At 35.7% G+C, this 20,076-nt stretch overlaps 1 protein-coding gene across 1 annotated transcript in view; it reads right to left on the minus strand.

The window, feature by feature from the left end:
• Positions 1-20,076, minus strand: part of TET2 (tet methylcytosine dioxygenase 2) — a 157,971-nt gene that overhangs the window by 41,918 nt on the left and 95,977 nt on the right. Inside the window, exons 4-5 of the mRNA XM_074228768.1 lie at positions 2,451-5,940; positions 519-609 (exon numbers count right to left, since the gene is read on the minus strand). Coding sequence (XP_074084869.1) covers positions 519-609; positions 2,451-5,895 — 3,536 coding nt within the window. The 5' untranslated portion in view covers positions 5,896-5,940. The remainder of the gene's footprint in view (positions 1-518; positions 610-2,450; positions 5,941-20,076) is intronic.

Raw genomic sequence — 20,076 nt, forward strand, 5'->3', positions numbered from 1 at the left:
AAACTAGCAGCTAAGGTAGTACGGTAATAAACAGAACCTCTGTCTTATTCCATGTATCACATTTTCCTCTTTCTTCATAAAGGGCAACTTTCTTAGGAAGTTGCTAATTGGCAACTGAAGGTAAATTTGTCTCCATTTCACTTCTCCATCCACATTTTATCTCTTTCCTCTTTCATGATTTATCATCAGTAGGAGAAAGCCAGATCTGGTCTGTCTTTGCAGCTCCTGCCAACACTCCTGTGCCTCACAGGTTGGTTAATTCTCTTTCTTGCCTGGGTTTTCTGGCATGCACCTCAAAGTGGGCAGCCTGTGCCAGCCAGCAGACTATTAGTCCTGTCAAATATTGTGACTCTCTGGTGAATAGCGCAGTGTGTAATGTTGGCAACACTGGAGTAGCTAAGCCTACCAGTAATTACTTGATTTACAATTGTTTACTTCTTTGTATGTGAAGGCTGGAAAAATTCTGACATACACAAAAGGATAAATGTTAATCTACCCTGTGCCTTTGTGTTAATTACCTTTCTTCCATGATTTCTCTAATAGCTGCCACATTAGGACCTGCTCCTAGATGGGTATAAAAAGGACCTTCATCTTTTTCAATAATTTGCTCTGTTGAAATAATAGAAGATTATTATTTTAGACCTCAATTATACTAAGTATAAAGGCTACATTCACAAAGCTTATCCCCCAACTGCACATTAAGGGTCCTAAATGTGACTAGTTATATAGGGAAAAAAATTTATAGGATGAGCAAATTAGTTGACTGATCTTCTTGAAATTGTGCCAAATGATTAATAAGGAAGGCAGCTGGTTAAAAGTATATTTAAATGTGTGTTCCAAAGATGGGGAGAGAAAAAACACTAAACCTTTGGGGGTAGGGAATCAAGTAAGTAAAACTGAATTAGGAAAATTGTGTTGAGAATTAGAGCATATTATATGTTATATCCACAACAACCTTCATTTTTAAATGAAAAAAAGTTATTTTAGAATCTAATAACAATTGTCTGTCACCTGGATTGTTTTACATTAACAACATTTATTTTCAAAATGCAGTTTATTTTATTCTTTAAGAATCTCTCTCTCCTGCTTTGCCACATCATCAAAGTTAGAATAGTTACTTCTTTAAATTATTCAAGGAATTCTTTTGATTTAAGAAATCTTAACTCAATCTCATTGCTTAGACTATCCTACTTTGGTAAGGAATTATTTTCAGGAAAAAAAAAACCCAAAGCAAAAACTAAAGCAATAGCTCACAAAGATGAAGAGCCAATTTGTCTCATTACTCTCAGCAAACATGTACATATATATATATATATACATGTGATATGTGTGTATATAAACATACATATATATGCATATGTATACTATACTATACTATACTATACTATACTATGCTATGCTATGCTATGCTATACTATCATATAATATAATATAATATAATATAATATAATATAATATATACATATGCTTTGGGGTTGTGGGGTTTAGTGGATAAGAGAAAAGAATGAAGGAGCCTAGAGTATAATTTACCTAATATCAACTATAAAAGAGAGCTGTGAGGTATATATATATATATATATATATATGCTAGTTAGCATTAACCACACAGAGGGAAAAAGCAGTCTTAGTCTTCATTTAGCCCATCTGCCTTACAAATTTTCTTTTGGTACCATTGTCAGAAAGAAATGTTAATCTGGGTGGACCATTAATTTGATCCAATATGCCATTTCTTAATGTTCTTGCAAATAGAATAGCATGCAAAGGAGTGCATTTGAGATTTGGGTCTTTCTTCTATCACAAAGCCTGTACTCAAAAGCAAAAGGCCCCCTTTCATATATATCTCTAGGATGTATTAAACATCTGAATTTTAACCAAAAACTCTTAAAAAAAAGATACCTAAAGAACAATTAAAAATTCATTGATGGGGAGGGAGGACATATCTAGGTCACAAATATCTAAAAAGACACAAAGTTTATAGTATAATTTTTCACAATTCATTAGTAGAGCAGAGATTTTGTTTCTTCTAAATAAAAAGTGCATTTAAAAAAATATGTTAATATAAAAGTCAACAGTGATTTAAAAAACTTCTAACTGAACTTTTCCAAGATTTCATTAGATTTCTTTTCATAGCCTTGCTGCCTAGGAAATGGGATGCAAAGGGCTAAACAGATTGAATAATCCCAAACAGATACAAGTATATTTTTAAAAGACTTTGAACATAAAATAAATGAACATGCACAACTGTTTTGCAAAAAAATTAGTATGGCCCTGATGTTCTTCATGTATAGCATTTTTAATTGAAAGAACAAAAACCACAAGCTTCAGATTTTTATGATTCTCTACAAACTGCCAAGTAGACTTGGTTTAAAAAAAGTCAATCTCACATCTGAAGACAAATTTACTAATTCTAGATGAATACCATGTGTTTCAGTTTCATTTCTGGCACTTACCTACACAACTGCATGATGGGAAATCATATTGGGTCTTGACAGGTGTATCCAATAAATTTTTTATAGGCGTATCTAGTAACTTGGAAGGTGACTCTAAAAAATGATTGAGAACAGAACCAGCTGTTCTTTTTGTGGGTGTTTTTTCAGAGGAAGAAGTTATTTGCTGCTCTGATGTTGAGGTATGCCCATTAAGTTCGGAAGCACTGGTATTTCTAGTTAACACAGTGACTGGTCCTGCCATTTCCACTTTCACATGCTTTTGTGATTTGATAGTAAGGGCCTTGTGATCAAACAGGGACTTAACCTGAATCTGCTTCAGCTGCTGTTCCATCGTCTCAATGATGCTCTTTTGTTGCGACTGATCACACCCCAAGGGTTGAACATCTTGTTTGGGGATCTTCTTCCATGTTTTGTTCTCTGGTGGCCCTGCCGAAGAGCGCATACAGGTATTCTGTCTAGCACCAGCTTCCACTTTAATTGGCTTGAGCATCTGTCGGTGGCAAGCCTCAGCTTTGGCTTGTTGGGCTTGTTCTTGCCTCTGCAGGAGGTGCCACCGAAGGGCTGCATGTTTGTGGAAGTCTTTCTGTGGAGGTGATTGAAGGTGACTTGTTCTCTGTTCTGGTACAGTTGGGGCAACCTGCTGGTGATGCAACGAGTACCGTTGTGGAAGGTCTTGGGTAGCTTGCTTGCTAGGCAAGTCTTGGTTCTTACTGTGATATCCCTGTGGCTGTTGGGGTGGTAACTGTTGATGGGGAGATGCTTGCTGCATGCCATGTCCCTGTTCTTGAAAGCACCCATGAGACACACCTGGCTTTGAAGTTGCATTGTTTAGAAAGTATTGCATATGCTGTAAGTCCTGTGTTTTGTTTCCTATGAAGAATTCAGAATTGATAGCATTTTCCTTTCTTTCTGAAGCCAAGTGCACATTGTTTTGACAGGAAAGTTGCATGTTGCTTAGGTTTGATTTCAGCATCTGGCCATAAGAAGAGTTTCTACTATTGATATTGTGTACCTGTTCTACTCCTATGTGTGTGTTATGAGAGAGGAACTCAGATTTGCTATACTGGTTTTCAGAATGAAGACATTCTTCCCTTTTTATCTGACCAAAGGAGGATCTCTCTCTGTGTTGTTCATTGCTGCCTTGTGAAGGAGGAAAAGTTGGATGTCCTGGTTCTTTATTCTTCCCTTGTAGTTTTTGTTGCTGATGGTTGAGAGTGAGGGGCATATGTGGAGGCAATTGTGCTTGTGCTGCCTGTTTCTGCAGTGGAGGTTGTGAGAGATGTGAGGGAAGGAATGGCTCAGTCTCTGCAGCCTGAGTGTTCAAGTGTTGCTGCTTCAGTGGTGGGCCTAAGGGTTTCTCAGTTTGGTGATCTAGTCTTGCCTGAAAATGATATTTTGGCATGCAGTGTGCTTGCATGTGGGCCTGGAGTGGAGATTCTATCTTGGGGAGGGGTATTTGGGGTGAAGGCTTTTGGAACTGGTCCATCGGGGCCTGAGACTGCACTTGAGCACTCTCCATTTGGTACATCTGGGGCATCTGATCCTGTTGCACCATTTTCTGGTTATAAGTTTGCCCTGGGGTTCCTTTGGATATGTTAGGGCCCCTGGCATATTGTTTTGAGGTCATTTGATCAATTTTATTGGGCTGATACTGAAGCATCATCCTCAGTAATTCCTCCTTAGACTTTGGGTGAGACTCTCCTTGATGAAAGTGAGAGGAAGTTAGCTCAATCCAACCTGGTTTCAGGTATGAATGAGTTTGTGGTACATGCTCTTTTGTCTCCTTCCTTTCCTTCTCACTTGGGGCTTCTTGGTCTTTTTGTCCAATCAATTTCTGGTAGTGTTGTTGGAGATCTCTACCACTTCCAGTGACTTCGGGTTGCTGGTTGAGCTGTTCAGATATTGGTTTTCTCTCCTCAGAGCATGAGGAAACTGTCAATGCCATCACGGAGGCTGGCATTTCCTTTCTGTGGACACAGTTCTTCTGAGGCTTCTCTGGAAACATCAAAGATTTGGCAGTACATGTGGATAGGTCAGGACTCTGGGGCAAAGGGCCCTCTGACAGCCCCTCATTCTTCATTTCCCTTAGAAGACTTTCTTCACTTTGGTTGGGGTAGTGATGGCGTTCTCCTGTTACCTCATCATGCAGAGAGCTTTCCATTTCTGAAGGAGGTTGAGGACCTGGAGGAGGAGGAGGAAGAGGAGGAGGAAGAAGAAAAGGAAGAGGAGATGATTGGGGTGGAGGTGGAGGAGTAGTGGCAATGAAAGAATCCTTAGCAAACACAGAGCTTTGCTTCAAGTAAGTTCCACTCATTTCAGTTTGCTTTGAATATCCATCAGAGGTGCCACCAGGAATTTGCAGGTTGTTGCCGGAACTTAGACAGAATTCTTCACCAGGTACCAGCTCTGTGGTTCCTTGGTGGTTACTGTTCTCTACTGGAGAGGGACATATCTCAAAAATGGATTTCTGTTGCTGCACCTGTTGATCTGGCTTCTGAAGGGGATAACTACCTGGCCTTGTAGCTGGTATATTGGAGTTATCAGCATTGCAGGCCTCAGGCACCACTGGAGCTGGCACTTGAAGCAGCTCAGAGTTTGAGGTCTGCTGGGAGTTGATCTGCCCTGAGGTATGGGATGAATGAGTGACCTCATAGGACAACTCATTAGTAGCCTGACTATTAATGGCATTTATGTGAGATGTAGTTTTCTGCATTGCAATGGAAACACGATCTGGATAATATGGAGACAGTGTTTTTTCTAGAAGTTCACCTTGTGTGTTTTCCATAGAAGAGGCAGAAACTGTAGCACCATTAGGCATTGGCACTGCCTTGTTTTTAAGATATAACAGAATGTTCTTGTTTGAGTAACTAATGTTTTTCCTCTCCTGCTCATTTTGTCTCTTAAATTCTGGGTTTTCAGGCCCACTGCTGTTATGCCTTGCAGAGCAGGGAAAATCTGAGGCTGATTCTTCCTGAACGGTGAAGTTCACAGGCACCTTGTTACATGAATTGGAGACATTTGGTTGACTGCTGCTTTCGCCTTGATTATTTCCTTCTTGGTTTCTCCTGAAGTCATCTCTTTCCCCGTTGACATCTTGAACTTGTTTCACTTTCTTGTTCTGATGGAATCCAGAGAGAGAAGGCTCACTAGATGTACGTTTTATCCCACCATTTTGCATACACTTGGGATACTCTCTATCTTCATGTATAAAGTCTGGACTGGCACAATTATTCTGGTTTCCCTTTGAAGGGGGTATTCCATAATTGCTCTTGAATGATAACCATTTATTTTCACCATTTACTTCTGGATGAGGCCTCTCTGTCAATGGACTGCCATTCTGTAGCTTCACTGCCAATGACTCTGTCTGGCAAATATGAGAAGGTGGTGGTATCAGGAATGGACTCAGTCTATTGCCCTCAACATGATTGGTTCTATCCTGTTCCATCTGGCTTGCTTCGGGGCCATCCACAAGGCTGCCCTCTAAAGGAATCTTAAAAGAGAAAATGGGAGGGGGAAAGAGAAAAAAAATTGTTAACATATATCAAATGCTAATATAGTAATGAACTTTGCATCTGTATTTCTGTTTTCTACCTATAAGTTACTATTGAACTTAACAACTTACCATTCATTAATGGATTTCCTAGATCTTCCCTTTAATCTATTATAATCAATTCTTAGTTATTTGTAGTAGTGGGGTGGAGGATGAGAAGATATTTAATGCAAGAAAGGCACTAAATGTTTATAGTATCCATCAATAGTTTTAGATAATTCTTCTATTAATATCAGAAACATTAATGAGTAGCAGCAACAACAAAGAAGTATCACTTCTTTCATCTTTGTTTATCTGTTAGTAACAAATCAACATTTAATGGTAGAGATATTAATTAGTAATTCAGAGTGTGGAAGGTTTAGAAAAAGGAGGGAAGTGAGAAACAAGAGGACTAGATAAATCACAGTTCACATAATACATTCCTGAATAATGTTCATTCTGTTCCCAGCTGTTTCTTTCTCAGCATTCAGTCATTCTCTTTCCTTTAACTGGGTTGCTTAAATCATTTATATTTATGTTTATAAGCCAATAAACCTATAAACACGTTTTCAGGTTTGTTATTTCCTCTACTTTTTTCTTTTGTATTGATTTTTCTCTCTGTTTCCCCCTCCCACTTTTTTTCCTGGCAAAGCAATGGGGATAAATTACAAGTGTCTGAGATTGGATTTACACTCAGGTCCTCGGGACTCCAGAGCTGGTACTCTTTCCACTAGGCCACTGAGTTGCTCCTCCTTCTTCCCCTTTTAAGTCATCACCATGTCTTTATGTCCTGATATTTTCTAGAAAATTTCTAATTCTCAAAACAATTGGTTTTAAGATCTAGGGAGAGAAATTATATAAAATAATGTGTTTTATTTCCTAGATCACAAAGCTGTCTACCAAAACCAATTCTCCTATTGGGAAGAAGAATTAAGCCATAGGAAAAAGAGATAAAATAAGAAGACCTATTTGTTTTTGGAACCCTCCTCCTTCTCCCTTCTACTTCTTATTTGAATAGGGAAACTAGTCTATTTAGTTTACAAAAACCCCATTTCCAAGAAAGTCAACTATCTCAAATTCAGAAAAATCTCCCACAATTTGGAGAATATAAAAAAATTAAAGGATAGCTGTTTGATAAACCCAAAGAGTCCAACTATTGGGATAAAAACTCTGATAAAAACTGCTTGGAAAATTGGAAGTTAGTATGGAAGAAACTTAGATTAGACCAACACCTCACACCCTGTACCAAGATAAGATCCAAATGGATACAGAATTTAGACATAACAACAATAGTATAAGCAAACTAGAAAATCAAGGACTAGTTTACCTGGCAGATCTATGGAAAGGGAAACAGTTTATGACTAAGGAAGAGTTGGAGAACATCACTAAAAACAAACTAGATGATTTTGATTACCTTAAATTAAAATACTTTTGAACTGTAACCAAGATCAAAAGAAATGTAGTAAACTGGGAAACAATCTTTACAACTAGTATTTCTGACAAGGGACTCATTTCTAAAATATACAGAGAACTGAGTCAAATTATTTTTTTTAAAAAAACTATTCACTAATTGACAAATGGTCAAAGGATATGCAAAGGCAATTTATAGATGAGATCAAAGCAATCCATAGTCATATGAAAAATTGCTCTAAATCATTACTTATTATAGAAATGCAAATTAAAGTTTTTCTGAGGTACCACTTCACACCTCTCAGACTGGCCAATATGACAAGAAAGGATAATAATCATTGTTGGAAGGGTTGTGGGAAGTCTGGGACACTATTATATTGTTGGTGGAGCTGTGAACTCATCCAACCTTTCTGGAGAGAAATTTGGAACCACACCCAAAGGGCAACAAAAATGAGCATACCCTTTGATCCAGCAATACCACTAACTGGTGCTATACCCTGAAGAGATGATGAAAAAGGGTAAAAGCATCACTTGTACAAAAATATTCATAGCAGCCCTGTTTGTGCTGGCAAAGAATTGGAAATCAAGTAAATGTCCTTCAATTGGGAAATGGCTTAGCAAACTGTGGTATATGTATGTTATGGAACACTATTGTTCTATTAGAAACCAGGAGGGATGGGAATTCAGGGAAGCCTGGAGGGATTTGCATGAACTGATGCTGAGTGAGATGAGCAGAACCAGAAAAATATTGTACACCCTAACAGCAACATGGGGGCGGTGATCAACCTTGATGGATTTGCTCATTCCATCAGTGCAACAATGAGGGACAGTTTGGGGCTGTCTGCAATGGAGAATACCATCTGTATCCAGATGAAAAAATTGTGGAGTTTGAACAAAGACCAAGGACTTTTACCTTTAATTTAGAACCCCCCCCCCACCCTGATATCTTATTGTCTGATCTTGCTATCTCTTATACTTTACGTTTCTTCCTTAAGGATATTATTTCTCTCTCATAACATTCAATTTGGATCAATGTACAACATGGAAACTATGTAAAGACTGGAAAATTGTCTTCTGTGGGGCATAGGGGGGAGGGAAGTGAGATTGGGGTAAAAATTGTAAAACTCAAAATAAATAAAATCTTTAAGTACATGTGAAAAAATTAAGGGATAAAGAGGCAATGCTTTGGGGTTAGGGATATGGGATCTTAGAGTAGGACTACACCTTCTAAGTAAAGACATCAACTTTGTACCTATACAAACACATGACATCAGGGAGATGATGCTATGGCAAGCACATGAATTGGATTTGAGTGAGTGGGTGTTGTGCCAAGTCACCAGCCTCAATTTCTCCTCTAGAGCCATCAGGATCCAGTGGCCAGATAGGAATCAGGATGACTCTAGATGGCCTTGGATGTGAGGCAGTCAGGGTTAAATGACTTGCCCAAGGTCACATGGCTAATAAATGTCAAATGTCTGATGCTAGATTTGAATTCCTGTCTTTCTGCCTCTAAGATCAGCATTCTATCCCCTGTGCCACCTAGCTGTCCTATACACAAATAAAAAAAATGTGTATAATATATGTGCTTGCTTTCTCAAAGATATACTGGATTTTGCTTACAAAGAATTAAAATTTAGCATAATAATTCTCTATTACAACATACTATATATTAATGCATTAACTAATAAAAAACCAAATTCTAGAAGAGAATAATAAATTCTTTATAAGAAGAAATAAAAGTCACAAAATTTATTTTGAGAGCTATTCTTCAGTGAATTAGTAATTTCAACAACTAATTTAGCTCAACATAGTGCTTTTTGTAGAGATAAACCTTTTTTATCTTTTTCATGAGATAAATTCTTTTAATGAATATTAATCTCATTTTTTGTTTTTCATGCAAGTATTTTCCTTTTACTATCTACTTCTACAAACTCTTGTGGTTCTTTTTTCTAAAGGAGAGAGGAAACTGATACAAGAATCTTAGTTTCCAGAATGAGAATTAAGATGGCTATTTTATTAGTGGTTCAACACTCTGACTTAGAAGATTATATCAAGTAAGCTTGAAAATTCAAAGCAAGAACATCAATTGGACAATGACTGAACAAACTATGGCATGTGCCTGTGATGGAGTGATATTGTCCTTTAAGAAATTATGAGGCCTCAGACACTTAATTACCTAGCCGTGTGGCCTTGGGCAAGTCACTTAACCCCATTGCCTTGAAAAATCTAAAAAAAAGAAATTATGAGAGATGGGACTTCAGAAAAACCTGAAAAGACTCACATGGATTGATGCTGATTGTGAGCAGAACTAGAGAAATACTGCATACACTAACAACAACATTGTGTGATGATCAACTATTCTGGACTTGCTCATCTCAGCAGTATAATAATCAAAGATAATTCTAAAGAACTTGTCATGGAAAATACCCTCCACATTCAGAGAAGGAAGTACAGAGTCTGAATGCATTTACTATTTTCAATTTTTAAAATTTGTTTTATTATGATTTTTTCCCTCTCATCTTTTTTTCCTCTTTTTGATTTGATTTTTTCTTTCACAACCTGATTAATATGGATATATGTCAAATACAATTATATAAATATAACCTATATTAGATTTCTTCCTTTCGGAAGGAGGGGAGGGAAGGGAGGAAGAAGAAAAATGTGAAACTCAAAACCCTACAAATATGATTGTTGAAAATTATCTATGCATGATTGGAAAAATAAATAAATAAAAAGATTCCTCTCTTTAACTCTCCCTTTCATTCCTTTTCCACGCCTATTGCTACTTTCCCCTCACCTTTCCTGAACCACTCTTCAGCTGTCTGACATCATCATCTTGGGTTCTATTTAGAGCCACTAGTCACTGTATGTTATACAAATAACAATCCAAAAATCTTGGCTTTCTCTCACCTTTTATTTTTATAGTTGCATTATAACCACAAGAGCAAAAAACTCCAATGTTTGACCTATTCGTTTTTCTCGTTGGTGAAATATTTAAACAATCATTATCTTTTAAAAATTGCTATTTATCCAAAATTTAAAAATAGAAAATCTCCATAGTTTACATGTAATCTGCATTTCTTTAAACACAGAGATTCAAAAGTTCTTCTCTCATATGATCTAAAATTTCTGCTTATCTATTAAAATTATTTTCATTGGATAAAAATGTTATAATGCAAAGACCCACATTCCATTCAAGAGGAGTTATTCTACTTAAAACAACAGTTTGAAGACTTATAATCTTAATGAACTGATAGTCATTGCTTAAACATTCCCATAATTTTGTTTTTGATTTTCTAAATCTTTTCTTATGGCACAAATGCCCAATGACAAAATAATAGGATATTGTATAAGATAAAGTTTTACTTACTACCAAAGAAGAACTGGGGTTAATAGATCATTTATAAATGCAAATAAATTATAAAAAGGGAACAGATTGTTGAAATGTTTAACTATGTGTAGTTTAGTATAAATAGTGGTAGTTTAGTATAAAAGAAATTTTATTTTTTGATGTGGAAAATATTCTAGAATCACATTACTTTTATTTCTTATACAAAGAAGATAGAGGGAGGTTCCCAAGGTCAAGCAGGTTTATACACAAGTGTCTAGTGTACTGTCCCTACACCAGGAAGAGGATCATATTTTAGAATCCCCTGTAGTCAGTTGCACAGTAGAATTATTTTTGCTCTTCTAATTTTATTTTCTATACTGAATAACCAATTTATATAAGATCTATGCACATTATAGCACTATTCCCTTGCTCAAGTGATAATTCAGAAATACTTCTCTTAAAATAAGAATAACTCTTGGGGGCTGGCATATGTGAAATTTCTCTATATAGAATGAAAAAAAATTGTTTTCGATTGGCATCATCTTTTAGATAGGGAGATAATTCTATTTTGACAATAGGGAAAATCATTCAATAAATGATTAGACTAAATGGTCGTAGGCACTGGTTAATTAATACTTCCTTAATATCTTTCCTTGTCTGAAGCATTTAAGTCCCTTTCGTTATTACCTGTATAAAGTTTATATGTTAAAGTTATTTTTAACCCCTGAGACTTGTGAATGGTAGAAAAGACCTAGAGGAGGTTGGTGATGCAATGTATCTGAACAAGAAGTCAGAAAGACCTGAGTTCAACTTTGACCACAGTTTTTTTTTCCTTTTTTTTTTTAGGTTTTTGCAAGGCAAATGGGGTTAAGTGGCTTGCCCAAGGCCACACAGCTAGGTAATTATTAAATGTCTGAGACCGAATTTGAACCCAGGTACTCCTGACTCCAGGGCCAGTGCTTTATCCACTACACCACCTAGCTGCCCCTTGACCACAGTTTCTTGAAGTTTTGTGGCCCTGGACAAGTCACTTAATCTTGTATGTCTCAGTTTCCTCACAGGTAAAATGAGTTGGAGAAGGAAATGGCAAACCACACCAGTAGCTTTGCTAAGAAAACCCTATATGGAGTCATGAAGAGTTGAACATGACTCAACAACAGCAATAGGAAAAACCTTACAATTTAAGGCATGTCTCATGACATATATATCTATATCTATATATATAGATATATATGTATGTATGTATGTATGTATATATGCCCACACAGCTAGGTAATTATTAAGTGTCTCAGGCTGGATTTAACTCAGGTACTCCTGACTACAGGGCCAGTTCTCTATCCACTACACCACCTAGCCGCCCCATGATGTATATTCTTAATGTGTTATTCTACATGATTTATTTTTTTATTTAAAAAGTACATATACAAAAATCAGTTCATTTATAAGGTGGTAGGAAGTGTGACAGTTAAAAGAGAGCTGAATTCAGTGGGGGAATCAGGTTCAAATTCCATTTCTGCCACATTTTGAGTGACCTTAGGTAAGTTACTCAACTTTTCTGGGCATCATTTTCCTTATTTGTAACATGAGTGGATTAGAGTTAAATGATCCATAAGATCTTCTCCAGTTCTAAGACTACTCCATCATTTTACTTGGCAAGTGTCTTCTTCATATAATTTCATTTGGATTGACCCTAGTACTATCATAGAATGGATGGATGGTCTTAGATCCTATTGCTCTCTAGCTTCAAAGAATATATATATTTTTGGTTGAGATGTATCTACACACACACACACACACACACACACACACACACACAGAGTCACTTCACACAAATAGTGTAGTGGGTTGAGTATCAACCTTTAAGTTAAGAAGATGATTTTAAACCATGTCTCTGACACTAGCTTTATGATTCTTGGAAAGTCAGTCACCCTCTCTTAAGCCTGGACCTTCTCTATATAATTCCATCTGGATAGACCTTAACACTCTCTTCCTGGTCCAATTAACACCAATACTTCTTTTTGTTAACCATTGCTTCCATCTCCTTCCCATACATAACCTAGTCTTAGCTTCTGAATTCTGATGCTCTGATTGGTGATAGCTTGTATGGTTCTAGATCGGCTGGTTGTCATGTCTCCAAGTATTTTCCCAATCCTTCTCAGCTCCCCTTTCTGTGTTGTTTTTTTCCCATTAAAATGGAAACTCATAGAGAGAAGAGATACTTACTTATATTTGAATTTCTTCTGCTTTACAAACTGCTTGCCTGTAAACATTTAATATATTTTCTGTCCATCCATCCATCCATCCATCCATCCATGGGTTTCAATTTGTCCAGATTTTGGGAATGTCCACAGAAATGAAATTACAGGGCAAAAAAATATTGAAGGACTTGACTATTATTACTACTTGGAAAAATGTCTGCTGGGGTATACAGCTGCTTCCCTATAGTACTTTGGGGTATCTTTTCATACATCATATAAATCTCAAAAATAAAGAATTTAAATTTTCATAAGATATACAGCAACTCCTTCCATCTATAGAAATTCTGAATTTAGTAGTTCCTTAAGTGTGAAGAATGTTAAATTTAAAAATCCACATTTTAGAGATAAAGTAGCCCAGAAATGATCTTGTAGGAAATTTTGATTCTTGGGTCTCTCATCCTAGATACTGACACTCTAATATCTGATTTTACAAGAAATCACTTCATTCCTCCTGATTCCAACAACTGTGAATACAATCAATTATTTAGGAAGAAATAAAATCATTATTATAACCATGTAATGTAATTTAAACATGGAAGAAGCAAAATCAGTCTTCTGATCATTCTCTAGTATCAGACAGTTCTCAAATAAAGAAGTGCCAAGCACCTGAAACTTATGTTTTCAATGTAAGAAACACATTTATAAAGCATTTCATTTCAATTTAAACCAGGAACTCTGCCTCTTTGACCAGAGGAGGACACTTGGGTCTGAGAAAGCCAAGCCAGGTTTTAGATATAGTGTTATTGACTCTGCATTTGATATTGTACTTCCCTCCCCCATGCAACAATATATTATAAATTCAAGTCGCATCAGCAGCATCTGTGAAACAATTACTCCATCTAGGACTGGCTCTGCAGTCTAATCCATCATAATTATGACTGGCCTTTTTGAAGATGCTATGATGCATGTCTTAAAAATAGCACATTACTGTGCAAATGGGTCGGCATCTTATTCCACCAATATGCATTTAGTGTTGTAATTCAACTCAACACCATTTGACTTCTTAGGAATCACGAAGGAATGTAGATGTGTCTCTTGTCACATAAAACTGAAGATGGTACTCAGTAATTATGTAAAAGGATTTTTGAGGAGGATCGGAGAGGTGTTCTGTTCTGAGAAATAACTGACATGTTGTAAACATATTCCTTACAGTCTTATGCCATTCCTTTTGCTGTGGGGAAGAATCTGTTTATAACTATGATGATAAGAAACCGAATCTTCCTCCTCCCCCTTCTACAAATCAGTTCAAGGCAACAAGAATTTATTAAATACCTCATATGTATCAAGTGTTGAGAGCTTTGGCAGTTTGAATCTTTTATAAATAGACAAAAACCTCTACGATCACCAATTCCCAAAGCCCTGAACCAAATGGAAACATGTTACTCATTAATTTAGTTTATCTGTGGAACCATTTAACACCAATTACTTGATGTTAATGGTACTCTGGTAGGCAATGTGTCTCTCAACAGCAGCCTGAGGTACCATTCTGGAAAATAATTTTGGCTTGAGTCTTCCCCTCTGAATCCATTAAATTTCCTTTCTCAGGAATTTCACTTTCTACCTTAAATTATTAAGTAATCTGAACTGTTAAATATTTCCCATTTTCAATCCCCGTATTGGTTGAAGTGATTTGATATCAGGCAATAAACTTATGATACTCTTTAAAAAACCCTTATAACAATGCAACTTCAAGGTTGCAAACTAAAATCATAAAGGATCAAAATCCCTCCAGTTTGTCTAGGATAACTAGTCTACCCAAGTAATATGGAGATTGCAATTTGGATTCCATACTTAATAGTTAACATATGTCCCAAGCATGGAGAATGTGAGCTAAATCATATTATTGTAGTAATCTTGACTTTTTGAACTTCTCATCCTGTAAGGGAATTTAAGACCAAGATTTTGGAATTCTTTTTCAGGTCCCTAATAAAGGGGATAACTAAGCCTTTGGCTTCAAAGAGAATTGAGAAAACCTGCTTTTTCCTTGATTCCAGACATCTGCACATACTAAGCAGATACATTTAGAAGGTTACTGATAAACAACACATTCTTATTCTGGAACATGAACAAGAAGGACCTCACTTAGAATTATTTAATTGTGAATTTAAAATGGGTTTCCTTATCTTAGGTATAGAGACTGGGTCTGGGATTTCCATGAAATTGGAATCTTCTTGGTGAAGATCCCTTTGGTAAAGGAAAATATCTTATGTTCAACTTAAAGTCTTAGAGAATTGTTTAAAATTTAGGTAGATGAAATGACTTTCAGAGAATCACACAACCAGGATATTTCAGAAATAGGAAATTCACTTCAAATCTAGTTCTCTATCATCTATGCTGTATTTTGTCTTTCTTTTTATGTGAAAAAAGATTAAAATAGAATTTAATATCATTGAGATTATTTTTGAAAAATTTTATTTATTTAAGGCAATGGGGTTAAAAGTGACTTGCCCAAGGTCACACAGCTAGGCAATTATTAAGTGTCTGAGGTCAGATTTGAACTCAGGTACTCCTGACTCCAGCGTCAGTGCTCTATACACTGCATCACCTAGCTGCCCTTTATCTTAGAGATTATTTGGGCAGGAATGATGAGAAGTCTCATATATACAGAGGAATGAAGTTAATATTTGGACTTGTAGGGTAATATGGAAATATAACTTAGGTTCTAATCCACAGTGTGAATCCTGGAAAGTCAATGTCAATTTTCCCACCAGTAAAATGAATACCAACTTTTGTTCATCTATCAATTATAGATCTGTCTATTAAATTTGGGCTACTTCCCTAATAAATGGCTTGGTACTTGAACCATAATAGTGGAGACATGTTTATATCTGGTAAACTACTACAAAGCAAGACATAATGTATTCCAATGCTGAATACAAATAGCTTGGGAATTGTTTTTGATCATTCAAACACTGACTCTCCTACATTCATATAAACAATCATGAATTGATTGTAAGGCACAGTGAGAATTGCACTCACAATACCTACTTGGCACTTGTAAACTTCCAGGTTAGAAAGGTGCTCTAGAGTAGTTTAAAAAAATCAACAAAATAATTCAAGTTCACTTCTCTAACAAATGTTAGTTTGAATGAAATTTTTTCTCTTCCTTGAAGTCATCTAATACTATATGTTGATTTTTTAGTAGAAACATTCTCCAAATAATATCTTCATATAATGATAGCTATATAAAGATGCTTTCTATTATTTAGCAAAAGAGCATTTTTTACAACACAAAAACAAGAAAAAGAACCCATGTGAGTACATAATCGTTTTTCTCTTTTAGAGACATTCCTAACATAAAATGGAGAAAGGTCACTATTAACATTAGAAAATAATTATATTAATGTCTCTCAAAGATTAATGAATAATGACCTGACGGCCAAGGTACCTAGGTAATATAGCATATAGAGTGCTGAACTTGGAGTCAGAAAGACTTGAATTCAAATTTTGCCTCAAAGTGTAATCCTAGGCAAATCACTTAACTACTACCTGACTCACTTCCCTCATTCTGCCTCCCAGAGTGGTTGTAGGGTAGAATGAGATAACAAATTTAAAGTATTTTACAAATATTATAAGTGCTAGCTATTATTATTATTTCCACTGCCACCACCATCACCACCACCATAATGCCTTCTTGGAAAATTTCAAAGTAGGTCTCCTTTGTTATATTTCAAATTTGGTGGTATTGAACTATAGAATGCTTTGCAAAGCAATCTTGTTCTCCCACTATTTTCTAAAGCATTTACATTGACTGTGGTCTTGGGAAGTTAAACTTGAAGAGGTCTAACTTTGAAATGATGGAGTTGTTATCTGTTACAGTTACCATGACAACTCAGATATTTTCTTTTCATTTTGCCTTTTTTGGAGTAACTAGTGATTATCATACTTTTGGTTTAACTTACAAGCTAGTTGCAAAGTTACCCTTGGGAAACAAGATAGGAACTTCACTTAAAACTCAAGAATGAGTAATTCCATGCATCCACTGCTGCTCAAATGATATCAATGGGATATCACTTTTTATTTTCTGTGATATGTGGCAGTCCTACAGGCACCTGACTTCATTATTTCATGATATAAAATATAAGAATTTTATTCCATCCAGAAGAGGAAAAGTATACGAAATTGTCTCCTGGGTAAAGTATTAGGCAAATGAGGAATACTTGAGATATGTTAATGACTTTTATATAGCTGATATATTCTAGGAGTTATATTAAGAAGTTATACAATCACTAGAGGCATTTTTGGAATAAAATTTAAATAAACAAATTGAAAAAATTGAAAACAACAATATTCATTGTGATTAGACTAAATTTAAATGTATCTTTTCCATTATGATATTCATTCTTGATTTTATTTATCCCAAATAGTTGCAACTATCTTAGAAAAAGTGAAAAAAAATTATTGTGGCTGGTAAGAATCATAATAGAAGGCTAAGGACCTCTTTCTCTCCCTCCCTCCTCTTTCCAGTTCTGTTCTACATAATCTGGGAGGAAAGGGAGACATATATTCTGCTCTATTAAAAAGATGACTTCAACTGGAAATTGCTCCACAGGTTAAAACAACATCCCATAATAGAGTCTTTCATTATAAGGTTTTAAAATCTTGGACATTTATACATTTAGTATAATCAGAAAATAGAATAGAAATACCACTATATTCATGTATCAAAAATCTTATAATTCAGCTATCAGAGATTCATTTCAAATTGTTGTTCAGTCATCAGTCATGACTGACTCTGTGAAATTGTGGACAACCATATGTCAATTCTGTCTGTAGAGTTTTCTTGACAAAGATACTAGTCTGGCTTGCCATTTCCTTCTCTAATAGATGAAAACAAACAGAGATTAAGTGACTTGCTCAGGTTTACAGGAAGTGTCTGAGGTTGTATTTGAACTAAGATCTTCCTGACTCTGGGACTCTATCTACTAGATCACCTTAGCTGCCTTTTCAATTCAGTAAACTATATTCTATTCAACAAACATTTTTTACAATACTACTCTATGCTAGACATTAGGGCACAAAGATAAATATAACAGTTCTAACAAGAGAAAAATATGTACAGAAATAACTATGACAGAGAGGAAAGTAAGGATTGCAAAGGAGAGGTCCAGGTAGTCCATTGGTAGGAAGGAAAAGGTGAGGGCAGGCTCCTTGAAGAAGAGAGAAACTGAGATAGACCTTGAAAGAAAGGAGGGAATTCAATCTGGGGATGAGGGATGGTTTGAGCTAAGGTAAGTAGAGGCATAAAGATGAAGAATAGTCTAGTTAGAGTGGAGTAAAAAGTCCACAAAAGGGTAATAATATGAGATAAGGCTGAAAAGTTATAGTAGAGATTGTAGAAGGTTCTGAATAACAGGATGAGAATGTTTGTACTTTATTTAGTAGACCATTGTGGTGACATCATCATGACAGTGCATTAGGAAGAGTACATTATGAAGGATGAGGCAATTGAAAGGGGGACAGAAGACCAAAGTTGACTACTACTGTAGTCATCTAGATGAATATAGCTATGACTGCATGGGGCACAGAAAAAGAAAAGGTTCAATGGTAGGGTTTGTAGAGATAAAATTGATAGGATTTGACAACCGATTTAATGTGTAGAAGAAGGGAGAGAAAAAAATGAAAGATGACAAATGAAAGGCCTGAGTAACTGAAAAGATCATGGACTTTTTCATTGAAATAAAGATGTTAAAGAATGGGATAATTTGGTAGGGGTGACAAGTTCAGTTTTGAATGTGCTGATATTGAGAAGCCAGAAGGACATTTAAGAAAATATAAAAAACCCTGGCTACATTTCCATTACTGAAATAAGGTACTGGCATCTTAAGAAGCAGCTGAAAAATGGAAAATCTTTTCAGAAGTGATGTTTAAATCAATTTATTTTGGAAATCAAATTATCATAGCTGACATGAACATTTGCCATGTGGAAGACATTGTACTAAACATTTTATAATTATTTTCTTATTTGAATCTCACAACAACCCTAGGATGTAGATGCAATTATGATCCTCATTTTACAGATGAGGAAACTGAGGAAAAGAGAGGGTAAATGACTTGGTCATAGTCACACAGATTGTGTCTGAATTCAGATTTCAACTTATGATTGTCTGACTCCAGACCTGACTACTAGCTGCCCCTAAAGAAAGATACCAAAAACAGCTAGAGGCCAAAGAATAAATATCATGTAGGAAGCATAGCAGTAGAGACCCCTATAAGTTCACAAGAGAAAAAAAATTTTAGAGAACAATTAGTAGCAAAACATGTGGTTCTAGATGGTTATATAAAACTGTACGAACTATGGTTAGCAAACAAGAAGAACTATAAATCTTTAATACAAAGTCAAAGAAGGCAAAGACTTTGAATGAAACCTATACCTCAACTCTGGCTAAGTCAGCATTTGCCAAGCAGAGAGAATCTAATTCCTTTCCTACATATCAGCTTGTCCTGGCCTCATTATGACTTCCCTTATTTTTCTTTTCTTAATTGAAATTTTATTTTATTTTTCCAATTACATGCAAAGGTAGTTTTTCAATATTAATCCATTTGCAAAATTAAGAATTCCACATTTTTCTAACACCTTTTCTTCCATTGTCCCAGTTCTGGTGAACAGTATTGTAAAAGTTCTACACATACAATAGTGTTTAACATTTTTCCTATTAGTCATGCTGAGAAAGAAGAATTAGAGCTAAGGTGAAAGGGAAAGAAGGATAAAACATAATAGAAATATTAAAAAGTGAACATAGTATGCTTTGCTCTACATTCAGACTCCATAGGTTTTCCTCTAGATGTGGATGGAATTGTCTATAAGCAGGTTTCTTAGGATTGTCCTTGATCTCTGAACTGATGAGAGGAACTGCATCCTTCATAGTCAATCATCTCACAATGTTATTGTTGATATGTATAATGTTCATTTAGTTTGACTCACTTTAGTCAGCATCAGTTCATGCAAGTCTTTCCATGTTTCTCTAGTGACTGACTGTTCATAATTTTTTTTAAGTTTTTTTTGCAAGGCAAATGGGGTTAAGTGGCTTGCCCAAGGCCACACAGCTAGGTAATTATTAAGTGTCTGAGACCGGATTTGAACCCAGGTACTCCTGA

This window comes from Macrotis lagotis, chromosome 3, assembly GCF_037893015.1.
Source record: "Macrotis lagotis isolate mMagLag1 chromosome 3, bilby.v1.9.chrom.fasta, whole genome shotgun sequence".
Lineage (NCBI taxonomy): Eukaryota > Metazoa > Chordata > Mammalia > Peramelemorphia > Peramelidae > Macrotis > Macrotis lagotis.